Source organism: Camponotus vicinus, unplaced genomic scaffold (genome assembly GCF_025532165.1).
Source record: "Camponotus vicinus isolate PSW18456_S1 unplaced genomic scaffold, iyCamVici1.0 SCAF_3, whole genome shotgun sequence".
NCBI lineage: Eukaryota > Metazoa > Arthropoda > Insecta > Hymenoptera > Formicidae > Camponotus > Camponotus vicinus.
Genome location: NW_028141967.1, coordinates 16587411 through 16600530, shown reverse-complemented (window position 1 = coordinate 16600530; position 13120 = coordinate 16587411). Strand labels below are relative to the sequence as shown.

The 13120-nt window shown below is 33.0% G+C and overlaps 4 protein-coding genes across 11 annotated transcripts; 3 read left to right on the top strand and 1 right to left on the bottom strand.

The window, feature by feature from the left end:
- Window positions 1-39: 39 nt before the first annotated feature.
- Window positions 40-3267, top strand: LOC145968523 (dnaJ homolog subfamily C member 21). Of its 2 annotated transcripts, none has more exons than XM_083094057.1 (2): window positions 40-256; window positions 800-3267. In XM_083094057.1, the coding sequence occupies exon 2, from the start codon at window positions 861-863 to the stop codon at window positions 2769-2771; it is 1911 nt and encodes a 636-aa protein (XP_082950183.1). In that variant the 5' UTR covers window positions 40-256; window positions 800-860; the 3' UTR covers window positions 2772-3267. The 2 variants fall into 2 exon arrangements, with proteins under 2 accessions (XP_082950183.1, XP_082950182.1); XM_083094056.1 differs by having other exon boundaries at window positions 40-403.
- On the bottom strand, window positions 2999-8099 carry LOC145968524 (ATPase WRNIP1). 7 transcript variants are annotated; one of them, XM_083094064.1, is made up of 8 exons: window positions 7363-8099; window positions 6514-6916; window positions 6151-6339; window positions 5660-6059; window positions 5207-5578; window positions 4773-4994; window positions 4581-4689; window positions 2999-4498 (listed from the first exon to the last, which is right to left on the bottom strand). In XM_083094064.1, the coding sequence occupies exons 2-8, from the start codon at window positions 6799-6801 to the stop codon at window positions 4483-4485; spliced, it is 1596 nt and encodes a 531-aa protein (XP_082950190.1). In that variant the 5' UTR covers window positions 6802-6916; window positions 7363-8099; the 3' UTR covers window positions 2999-4482. The 7 variants fall into 7 exon arrangements, with proteins under 7 accessions (XP_082950190.1, XP_082950184.1, XP_082950186.1 ...); XM_083094058.1 differs by having other exon boundaries at window positions 5207-6059; window positions 7363-8097; XM_083094060.1 differs by having other exon boundaries at window positions 5207-6059; window positions 7417-8097.
- On the top strand, window positions 3596-4225 carry LOC145969104 (methyltransferase-like 26). Its single transcript, XM_083094959.1, has one exon. It carries the CDS (start codon window positions 3596-3598, stop codon window positions 4223-4225), a length of 630 nt encoding a protein of 209 aa, XP_082951085.1.
- Rt (Protein O-mannosyltransferase rt) lies at window positions 7291-12865 on the top strand. Its single transcript, XM_083094055.1, has 7 exons — window positions 7291-8107; window positions 8807-8997; window positions 9647-9948; window positions 10205-10379; window positions 10455-11547; window positions 11766-12067; window positions 12182-12865. Exons 1-7 carry the CDS (start codon window positions 8000-8002, stop codon window positions 12366-12368), a joined length of 2358 nt encoding a protein of 785 aa, XP_082950181.1. The 5' UTR covers window positions 7291-7999; the 3' UTR covers window positions 12369-12865.
- The last annotated feature ends 255 nt before the right edge of the window (window positions 12866-13120 follow it).

The following is a 13120-nucleotide window of genomic DNA, read 5'->3' as shown; positions in this document are numbered from 1 at the left end:
GTGTGAATGCGCCTTTAGTCTACTCCAGTCCTCTCTGAAACGTCGTGGGTCGTGATCGGACGTTTCCCAGTAAACGCCAACGATCAACGATGCGTTAGGATAATTATATTAATTGTAACTTATATATTAATTGTATATAAGTATACGACTGTTGTGTGACTGTATCTTTTTCTGATTACACAAATTTTGACCATTTTACATTATAATTGCGCGTTTACTGGGCACAGCATCATCAGCAATAGGACTAATAAGTTGGGTAAGCACATTGTCCTCTCGGCACATTAGGAATATCGAGAAGAAATACACGCTAGATCATTCGAAAAAAAGTGTTTGGGAACAATCATCTGTTTGTGACATGAGGATATACAAATTATTTTTAAAACTTTAATTTAATATAAAACAGGTAACGTTTAATTCAAAGTAATTTACGAGATCATTATATCTCATCATTTCGTCCAATTAATTTTACTTAGATTTAGTTTTTACATTGTAAAAATAAATTTCAATAAATTTATATCTGAAATATAAAATGATATATTAATTTATTTATTAATGACATTTATTAATTATATTATTAATTTATTAATGATATTTAAAATTGGATGTTTTGTAACATTTTATATACTTGTAGTACTTTTGAACAATATATATTTTTTTATTTTGCAAATCTTGTTTTATTATGGATTTATATACAATGAAAAGAATTAATGAACTCTTAAATTATTTTTGATTGAATTAAATTAAGTATTGTATTACCTGGAAACTATTTAATTAAGTTTAACAATTTAAATTCTTTTAGCATACGGTTTGTGGTTTAAATAAGAAAATTGTATCCAGCAGTTGTATATTATTATACCACAATGAAGTGTCACTACGAAGTATTAGGAGTTGAAAGAAACGCTTCTGACGATGATATAAAAAAGGCATACAGAAAGCTAGCATTGAAATGGCATCCAGATAAGAATCTCGATAATCCGAATGAAGCTAAGGAACAATTTCAACTTGTCCAACAAGCATGGGAGATACTGAACGATCCTCATGAGCGTACTTGGTACGACAATCATCGAGAGGCCATTCTGAAGGGTGGTATCGGGGAGAATTACAAGGATGACTCCATCAATCTTTTCCCATATTTCTCCGCTACATGCTTTAAGGGTTATAAGGATGATGAGAAAGGTTTCTACACCATCTACCGAAATGTCTTTGAAAAATTAGCTGCAGAAGACGCCGAGTTCGCTAAAGACGGCGAGTCCGATGAAGAGATTCCTAGCTTCGGCGATTCTCAAAGTTCTTACGAAGACATAGTACACAATTTTTACGCCTACTGGCAAAGCTACAGCACCAAGAGATCCTATGCTTGGTTAGATCCTTATGATATACGTAACATGCCGAACCGCCGTATCCTCAGGCTCGCCGAGAAGGAGAACAAGAAAGTACGCGAAAAGGCGAAACGTGAGAGAAATGAACAAGTACGCAATCTGGTCGCCTTCGTCCGAAAACGCGACAAGCGAGTGCAAGCTTACGCAGAGAAGCTGGCTGAACGTGCTCGCGAGAACTTTCGTAAGACAGAGGAGCGCAGAAAAGCGCATCTGTTGGAAAGGCAGAGATTATTGCACGACCACAACGAATCTGAATGGTCCAAGTTCTCGAATATTGAGGCAGAATTGAAGAACATCGAGGCGAATCTGACCGCGGAATTTGGAATGGGTCATAAAGAAGCAACTATGGAAAATGATAATACGCTTTATTGCATCGCCTGCAATAAGATTTTCAAAACGAACAAGGCATTTACAAACCATGAAAATTCGAGAAAGCACAAAGAAAATGTCAGCAAGCTCAAGCATATTACAATAGACGAGGACAGTTCTCGTGAAAGCGATTCAAGCACAGAATCAACTTCTCTAAACGAGCCCAAGTTAGCAACAAATTCGCAGATGCCAGATTTCTTACTGAATCCCGAGAGTGATATAAAACCTGATGATGAAGATAATGAGGATATCTCTTCAGCTGAATTGATATCAGACAATGAAGATTCGAAAAGTGAAGAAAGAAAGAATAATAAAGATGTGAATAATAAAGATGTGAATAATAAAGATGTTCCACTAGCTACAGGGTCACAAATGGATGAAAGCATTCCATTCTCACCTAAGATAGAAAATGAGGATGATAATATAACATCCGAAGACGAATTAATATCTGATCAGGAGGAAGAAATCTCGGTGTCATATCATCAAAAGAAGAAGAAAAAGCGGAATACTCTGAATTTACATCCTATGATGGAGCATGATGCTAGTGATGAGGACACAGAGAATACTAATGAAGAAATGTGGTTATCAAAAAAACAACGCAAAAAATTACAACATAAAAATGTAATAACCAGCATGAATAAACAGCAAAATAAGAACGAAGAGACACCCATTAAGGAGAAAAAACAGACAAACAGCGAAAGCGAAGTAGCAGAAGAGACAGAAATTAATGGAAGTTTGAAAGCCAATAAGACGAAGAAAACATGCAGAAAAGAGAAACGAGAAAATAAAAGTAAAGATAAAAAGAATCCAGTCACGAATGTTGATGACCTGGCTCATTGCTGCGCTACCTGCTCAATGGAGTTTCCTAGCAAAAATAAATTATTTCAGCATTTAAAGAAAACTGGACATTCTGTATATATACCAGAATTAGTGAAAAATAAAAAGACTCAGCAAAAAAAAGAAAAGACAACGTCCAAAAGAAAAGACACTTCAGACAAGGGATGGAGTGAATTATCAGAGTAAATCTCGCGTACGCGCGAATTGTAGTTAATTATTTAAATTGCAGTTTAATCAAAAAACATAATTAAATTGCAGTTTAATTTATTATGATTGATGTGATAGCACGACATATGCTTTAAAACATCATAAAAATTGTATTCTTTGTGTATATATTGTATAAAGTAAAAAAATATTTAAATACTGTAATTCGAATTGTTTGATGTCGAGCTCTTTCTTAGTTCCTTTACGAGTTATATTGATATGGAAATGGAAATTATAAATGTGCTTCAACAGGAGCAACGAAAATTAAAATTACATGTCATCATATTGTAAACATACCACAAATAATTTTATAATAAATTATATTCATCAATAAATATAACAATAACTCATTAAATTAATATGCTGAATTTACTTTACTAATGTTATCTATTTCCTTCTTCCGACAATATTTAATTTATCAAAATATATGTATATATATTGAAATATTAGACAAGACTCTCTCTCTCTCTCCAATGTTTTAATGATAAATTATTCCAATAGCTTATTTTTCTACAAAATAAAAAATAAATACACTCAATAATGTAAGAAAAATTTGCATTTTTCAGGATATGTGCAATCTCTCTTTGATATAAATCCAAATAGTAATTTCACAATTAGCATCACATAGAAATGAATATCATTCATTACACTGTTAATCACAGGTGAGATTCTTACAGAGCATTTCATTTTCTTGTTGAATTTTAATTATATTTAATTCTCCTAAAAATGGATATGTATTATATATGTTATATACAGCTGCAAGTTTTCCAAGAAGTGTAACTATAAATTTTTCAAGGTCCGAAACTATGGCTGCTAAAAAGCTCGTTTATCCTGCGGCGGACCGTAATAAGGATCCTATATTATCGGTTTTGAAACGATACATCCAACGCGGTACCAATCAGACTTTGCTGGAAATATCCTCCGGTTCGGGACAACATGTGGCGCATTTCGCTCCGCATTTTCCACATGTCACGTTTTATCCCTCGGAGTACGAGCCACGACTTCTGGAAAGCATTGCCGCATACGCAAACGAATATTCAAATATAAAATATCCCCTAAGAATTGATGTCACCACGTATTACCAATTATGGGGTAATGGTATCTTCAAGCCGAACAGCTTAGAATACATATATAACGCAAATATGATGCATATTACACGGTTTGAGTGCACCATCGGTTTATTTACTAATGTGGGGCAATTGCTGAAACCAAACGGATTGTTAATTACATACGGACCGTATGCCTTTAATGGTCAGATTACACCGCAGAGCAATGTAAATTTCGACAAATCTTTGAGATCACAGGATCCGAGTTGGGGTTTACGAGATGTAAGCGAGTTGAAAAAGTTAGCTGAGATGAATGATATTAAATTAATCGAAATTGTGGATATGCCCGCTAATAATAAAACGATAATTTGGAGAAAAAATATGCATTAGTAAGAATCGAAAATGGCTAATTATAATTTAGCAATCAAAATGAAAAATTAATTATTATAAAGATCTTAAATATATATGAATCTCGTGTTTATTAAAGGATATTGCTTCTCTGATTGTGTGAATAATCACATAATACGCTTCATTTAAATATTGTTATACATTTTTATCTAAAGTATTATCTAAAGTATTATCTATATTTAATTATATTACAATATTGTACAAATTTCTATAATTTCTACGTTAACATTTATGATATTTTAATCCCTGAGAGATCTGAAATTTTTTATATTTGAGAAACTTTAGAGATAAAACAATTATCATAGTATTAATAAAAGCAATTAATCAGTATTTTTACATTGTATCGTCCTCATCATCGCCTAAGAAATTTAAATCTTCCAATCCCTCTGGCAGATAACTCAATCCAGATTCATCTTTGTTTCTCATATTATATCCCTTACCACATCCTAACATAATAGTTCAAATTAATAAAAATGTATGTTTTATAAAGCTGTATTGTTTTTACAAAATAAAAATTTAAGATATTTACCTAAATCTTTCATGAGTCTTGTAGGAGCATTTCTTAGGTGTAAGGGCACTCCTGGTTGCGGGCCCTTATGCTCGGCTACAACTTTTTGCGCAGCTCTAAGTGCGTCTTCCATCAATCTGGACTTTGGAGCTCTCGCTAAATATATTGTACATTGTGCCAAAAGAACATCGCATTCCGGCATCCCGATCATTTTGCAACCGTGCATTGTGTGCATTGCTATTCCTTAACAAATGTATATTAAGTGAACTATTTACAAGCTGTTTCTAAAAATATCTGTCTGAGGTATTTATATATTATCATAAATTACATATCATAAATCACATTCCACAAATCTACTATTTTCTATTGATCTATTTTCTCTGATATAATTATTATTAAAGTATTATACAGTTTATTGAATTTTAGCAATTATAAATTATGAATGATTTGCTAACCGAGAGCTTTCGGATCAGCTAAGCCGATATCTTCGCTAGCCATTCTCACTAATCTTCGTGCGATATAAACTGGATCTTCACCGCCAGAGATCATTCTAGTTAACCAATAAAGGGAAGCATTTTCATCACTGGCTCTAACTGATTTGTGTAACGCGGAAATTGTATCATAATGTTGATCACCCTTCTTATCATATAACATGTGCGTCTTTTTTAAACTCTCCTCAACGTCATTCAACGTTATTATGGCCGGTCCAATGTCCAGTAGGTCCTCTTCATTCGGTGCTTTAGATCGCACAGCCATTTCTAGCCCTCCTAAAGCTATTCGAGCATCGCCATCACAAGTTTCAGCCAACCACTCTATCGTTGGTTCATCTATAATAAACTTTGTATTATAGGATGGCTGCATGTCGATCTTGTTTCCTTTCGAAGTGCTTTCTTCACTTTGCAACGTACTTTTATCCGACATGTGTATTATACCTTCCAATGAAATTACAGCGCGTTTTAGAATTGATACCAAATTTGCAACAGACAATTTATGTAAAATAATCACTCTGCATCGGCTTAATAATGCAGAATTCAGACTAAATGACGGATTTTCTGTCGTAGCACCGATGAGAGTGATGGTTCCCGATTCGACGTGAGGCAAGAAAACATCCTGCTGTGTCTTATTAAATCTATGTATCTCGTCCATGAACACTATTGTTTGCTGTGCAAATTTAGCATGATTCGCGGCAACACTAATAACTTCCTTTACCTCTTGGACACCAGCCATCGCCGCAGAGAGTTTAACGTATCGGAGTTTACGACTCGCGTCGTTTTTGCACATGTGCGCGATAACATTAGCTAAGGATGTCTGCGAAACAAGAAAATTAATATATATTTATATGGTCATAGAAAAATATTAAAGTTTAAAGATATTTAAATCCCTCCTCGACAAGGTTTACCTTGCCACATCCAGGTGGCCCCCAGAGAATCATATTAGGTATCTCCTTCTTTTGCAAGAGCTCCAACAACATAGTACGTGGTCCAAGAATATGTTTCTGGCCGACAAAATTCAGTAATGATATAGGTCTCATCTGTTCTGCAAGAGGTATACGTTCAGTTTTACGCAATTTCTTGCACTCATTGTTTATCTGAAAATATAAAATTCATGTCTGTTATGTGATAGTTTCTTTTTTAAATTATTTAACAAAATACAAGCAAATTTAGCATATATCTTAAAATAGTCAATCACTACAACTTATGTATGTTAATTATATAAAAATATCATATTATATTTAAATCTATATTAAATAATAATAAATTACACTTCTTTGTAGCATGTCATCTTTAACATCTTCTTCATCCTTTTGGAAATTTTGGGAAGAAAACTGATCCAAAGAATTCTTTCTCTTTACAGCCACTTGGTTCGCTTTTTTCACATTTATTGATTTTAAATTGCTTGTTTTGTTTATAGGACTTGAATCTTTAAACAAAGTCGTGCCTTCATCTTTTACAGATTCATTAAAGAATAAACACTTGTTAGCATGAGACTCAATAACAGAGGAAGCAAATTCCTTGCCACATATTGGACATGATATTTTATCGGTATTCATATTTATATTAATAATAACATAAAATTCTGACTTCTTTCCTTTGTTTAGAAATTATCCATGAACATTGTGTGCAAAATATCGAAAATTTCACTGCAAGTTCCTCTCAACAGAATAACTGAAACATAACAAAGATAACAATGAATGGCAAATGGAAAAGAGAAACATAAATTGATATACATATATTAAACTGTCATTTTTACTAATTTTATTTTTAATCAAAATCATTATAATTTATAACTTTATTTATAAGCAATTATCAACTTTTATTTTTCTTGATTTTTAATAAATTATTTTTCTTTGGATATAAATGCGTTTCGCGCGAGAAAACGATGCAGTTAACTTATGTATCTATCATTTCCCGGAAAAATTCGTCGTATACATATAATTATCGGAAAGCGGAAAATTATGCAACTTCTTGATTTTCATCGCGTGAATGTATTGTCACGTGTATTCTGCGTAGCGTGTACACATATACAAATCACATGACAGTGAATGGCTCGATTGTGTGTTATAAATTTTAATGTACACATATATGATAATTACAAGATAATATATAATTACAAGAATGTTAATTAGGACGAGAGGACGAGCAATGACAGAGAGGAGAATGCATACATCAAAAACGATTAAAGATGGGAAATCAATGATGGGAAAAAGGCTAAAACGTGTGCCATACAAGGCTAAAACGTGTGCCATACACACAATCCTGTTGCGAAACTTGCACTTGTTGAGATCGGGCTGCGCAGAACCGTCGCCGAACAGGAATCGCCGGAGACGGTACCGTTATGTCAAACTCGCGTGCACTAACCTAAACTCACTCGTGCGCGAAAGCGCGCACCGAGCTTTTGACAGACGAATCCTCCGCGCGAGCTTCGATCTTTAATCGGCTCGAAATCGGACTCTTTTTTTTAAAGGATACGAGTGATTCGTTTCAACAGTAGACTCACCGGGAAAACGTCTCGCGAGCGTCTCTGAAGGATGTCACGTTGAGGTAAAGAGGTCCAGCAGCGCTGACGTGGGTTGTGCCAGATCCTATGGCAGGAATGGAAGTATTTTTCACGTGAAATGCAACGGTAACGAGGAATTTGTCGAGCGAGAATTCGAGAGCGAATGCAGGGCATCGCGGACACTCGACTAGGATTGACAGCTTCTTGGAAAAATCGGATAAGTGCTTTATATATATTTTTTTTTCGCAATAATGGAAGTCCGGCGCAGGCGAATGAAATCGCAGGACACTAAACACGGCGCACACGTGGAAAATGACGCCAATACAACGATAAGTCAGTCGAGGAATCAAAGGGATGAGGTGAGCTATTCGAAACCTGGCGACTTTCTCAGAGTAAAAAATTTAGAATGTGATTATGTGAAAAAAAAAATTATGATACGGAAGTATTCTTACGGCATTTTTATATTGTCTGACAGGTTGAGAATGTGCGCCTGTAAATCTGCAAATTCTTAACTTCAATGTAAAGATTGAAGTCACTTTTGTCGACACTCTTCCAACTTGTGATTTTTTTTTGAAGACTCAGAATCGAAAATTTTATATATTACAGGATATGATTATTGTGTTTATCGTTTAATGAAAGATCGATTTAGTAACAGGAATATTAATATCATTTTGATAATGCACAAATTCCAAGAATATAATATATTTAAATAATTTGTGTGAGATAATTCTTTAATAATATATTTTTTGTTATTTTTTTATCTATTTTTTAATTGATTTTCATTTGGGAAAGTAAAATAAAAAAAATAAAATGATACATCTTTTTCATAGTTTTATATAATTTTATATAATATAAATTAAAAAATGGAATTCTCTTTATAAATATAATAACAATAACACACAATTCTATCTAAATTACATTCCTTATCTATACATCTTCTCATCATTGCTTTAATTATTTGCTGTTTTCTTTATTATTAATAAAGAAAACAGCAAATTATTCTAAAATTATTAAATTTTATTGTTTAATATTATATTTAATAATATTTTTATTGACAGGTTGCACTGGACAATCCAATAGAAAGTAACAAAGCAAATACATCAGATTCTATCGAGTCAAAGAAACATATATCGAACGATGTTCGTGCTCGGATCAAAATCAGTTTGGAGATTGATCTGATAGCGGCAATTTTACTAATTACAGGCATCTTTACTCGCCTTCATCGCCTCGAGGAACCACGTAATATAGTGTAAGTATTTATTTACACTTGAAAAATAACATGTTGCTAATAAGCAATCGATAATCTGTAATTGATGTATTATATCATCACTGGAGATATCAACGTTTTGCCAATACCATGAGAGTTTTCTTATTTTCAATAATCTAACAATTATAAATTATTAATTATATAATTGGTAAAAATTTCTGTTAATGAATTAATAAACAATCGATAAAGGCAACTAAAAAAATATAAACTTGAAGTTACAAATTGTTGAATGCACTTGATTAAATACATTTTACTGTTAAAATCTTCAAGTAATTTACTATAATATATAAATATACATATATATATAATTAATAACTTTTTCTAAAATTAAAAATTAACTTAATTATAAAATAAATCACAAGACTCTATAGTTTTCCAAAAATTTCAATGTACAATTCGATTTTTATATCATTACTATTATGTCATCACAGTTATATCTCTCATGAGTTATTTTTAAAAACACACAAAGTAGCCAAATAAATCTTTAAAAATAATCGAAAAATAACTACTTGAGAGAGACAGAGGGAGAAATACTTTTAAAAAAGTTTAAATTATTAAACTATTATTTCCCCACTTATTTTCTTAATTATTTATTATCATTTGATTTATCGTAATTAATTACTTATTGTAGATTCGATGAACTACATTATGGCAAGTACGTCGGATTATACATGAAGAGAACGTTCTTTTTCGATTCTCATCCGCCTTTAGGAAAGCAATTGGTTTCCGCAGCGGCATACTTGGCTGGATTCGACGGACAATTCAAATTCGACAGAATCGGAAGTCCTTATGGCGACACAGTTCCTCTGTACGCTTTACGCCTGGTACCGGCAATATGTGGAAGTCTGCTGATCCCTACGGGATATCATCTCATTCTAGAGCTGGGCCTAAGACAATGGGCCGCAACAATTGGCGGGATTTTACTATTATTTGGTAACTTTATCTTGGATTAGGAAATATAATGTGAAGATATAATGATCTGCTTGATTCAAATTAAGTTTAATTTTGTTGAGTTTTTCATTCAAAGAATAATAAATATAGTGCAGTTTTAAATTCTATATTATATATATTATATATAATTTTTGTTATTTAATATTTTAAAACGAATCATTGCTCCGTGATATCTAAGCAGTTCTATGATCGTGTTCTCTATTAATATGTTTTACTAATACATTTCTTGATATTTTAGACAATGCATTGTTGACACAGTCTAGATTTATCCTGATGGAAAGTATTTTGATGCAATTCTCTTTGCTTGGTTTGTTGTGCATCATAAAATTCCGAAAAATTATGGACCGACCGACATCCGCGTCCTGGTGGATTTGGCTGATATTAGGCATCGCGAATTTAACATGCGCGATGTGGTACGATCTTATTTATCATCACTTCCCACACTCATTCCCAATCAAGTTTATCTAATTAAAATTTTTTTTCTACAGTGTCAAATATGTTGGATTTTACTCGATGATTCTCGCGCTTTTTCTGATCGCTCGCGATTATTGGTCCCTGCTCCCCAAGAAGACTCTATCGAGTGCAATGTTGTGGATCCATCTTCTAATAAGGATCGTCGTGTTGATTGTCGTTATTGCCGCCATGTATCTGAGCATATTTTATGTACACTTGGCAATACTATCGAAAGCAGGCCCACACGACTCGGTCATGACGAGCGCGTTTCAAGCGAGTTTGGAAGGAGGACTCGCCAGTATTACGAAAGGGCAACCTTTGGAAGTGACACACGGCTCACAGATCACTCTCCGACATACATACGGCAGAGCTTGTTGGCTACATAGTCACAACCACGTATATCCATTGCGATACCCCGATGGTCGTGGCAGCTCTCATCAGCAGCAAGTCACATGTTATTCATTTAAAGATGTTAACAACTGGTGGATTGTCAAAAGACCAGACAAAAACGATCTGGTAGTGACAAAGCCTAGCGAGCCTATCCGGCACGGGGATGTGATTCAACTAGTACACGGAATCACGAGTAGGGCGTTGAACTCGCACGACGTTGCGGCGCCGATGACGCCGCAAAGTCAAGAAGTGTCGTGCTATATCGATTACAATGTGTCAATGCCATCGCAAAATCTCTGGCGGGTAGAGATTACGAACAGAGATCACGGCGACGCGTGGCACGCGATACAAAGTCAAGTGCGGTTGATACACGTGCACGCGAACGGAGCAGAGTTTGCGTTAAAATTCAGCGGCAGACAACTGCCCGACTGGGGCTTCAATCAACACGAGGTGGTGGCGGATCGACTGATAGATCAGTCCAATTCCATCTGGAATGTCGAAGAACATCGTTATACCAAAAGCGAGGACCAGAAGCAACGAGAACGGGAGCTAATTAGCGCGGAAATGATACCGTTGCAAGCGACTGCGTTAAGCTTCTGGGAGAAATTTGCAGAGCTGCAGATCAAAATGTTATTCGGCGGCCAGGAGAGTCAGAACAGCCACATGTATTCCAGCGGACCATTCGAATGGCCATTGATGTCCCGGGGAATCGCGTATTGGGTGTCGAATGATAGCAATGTAAGTTGAAAAATTGCACACTTCAACGCTCGTATCTATGAACATATCGTCAAAAGAAAATATATATTCTAAGTATTTTCAATTTGTTTCTTTTAATTTTAATCTTTTTACATTTTTTTTATTTCAATTTTTTTATTAATTTTTTTGTCACTTAATTATTATAAATTCATTGACTTTTATAAGCTAAATTTAAATTGCACTCATCACATGACTTTTAGGCACAAGTACATCTTTTGGGAAATATCGCGATTTGGTATTCCGGCACGATCTCGGTAATCGTGTATTCGGGGCTACTAATATTTTATTTGATGAGAAGAAGAAGAAAATGCTTTGATATTGCCGAGGAAGAATGGGAAAAGTTCATTAACAACGCTTATGTACTGTTAGCTGGATATTTTCTTCATTTCTTGCCCTTTTTATTTGTTGAACGAACTTTGTTTTTGCATCATTACTTACCAGCTTTTATTTTCAAAGTCTTATTAACAGCAACCACAATTGATCATCTGTATTATTTAATCGGGTATGTGTTTTCCTGATTTAAATATAATATTAAATATATAATATTAATAATAAAATATTAAATATAATTTAATCTCATATGAAATAAATGTTAATGATTTATCTTCTATTTCAGCACTCATCGTCCATGGAACATTTCATTGTACATTCTAACGTGTAGTACCATCACTTGGATACTGTTTGTCATTTATGTATTTAAGAAATTCATTGTATTTAGTTATGGAACATCAGCTCTTACTGCCAAGGATGTGATAAAATTGAGATGGAAAGATACCTGGGATTTTATCGTACATAAAACGTAAGAGTTCAGATTTAAAAGTCAAAATTAATACTCTATCAAGATATTTTTTTAATCCTTTAACTACGGCTGTTGTTAATAAAGGACAAAACGTAAATTTTATAAAATTTTATCATCAATAAACAATTTTAAGATATCTGTGATGCAGGGATCGCTTATTGACTATCTAATTGATTCTGTTTACATTGTGTTATCTCGAGTCTATACAGTTATTTATTTTATTAAGTGTGTAGTTAATAAAATAAACAACTGTAGATAGGTCCGTAGTTAAAGGATTAATTAAAAATGTTATATTCGAAATACATGACATTCACGAAACATTATGCGTACAAATTAACATTTTTATACAAAGAGATTTAACAGATATTGTTGCTTTTAATGCTTTTAATATATGTAATAAGATATTTTTGAATCTATAAGTATTATAGATAGGATAAACGATATAATAGTAAATATTTTAAGAAAGTAAAAAGTTAAAGATGAAAATTATATAGACTGATTATCTATTTTATAAGATTTTATGTTTTGTTTTTATTGGCTTTTAAAAAATATATTACAAAAAGTGTTATAAATATATTTAAAAAACCATATAAGTGTTAAATGAAGTACTAAGTTATATTTTGTAATTGATAATTTAATGCAAACTTTTTGATACTTTAATAAGATTTAATATATAAATATTGTTAAATTATATATAATGCAGATATATGTATAATACAATTTTACAATTTTAAATAAATTATTTTTTATAAATAT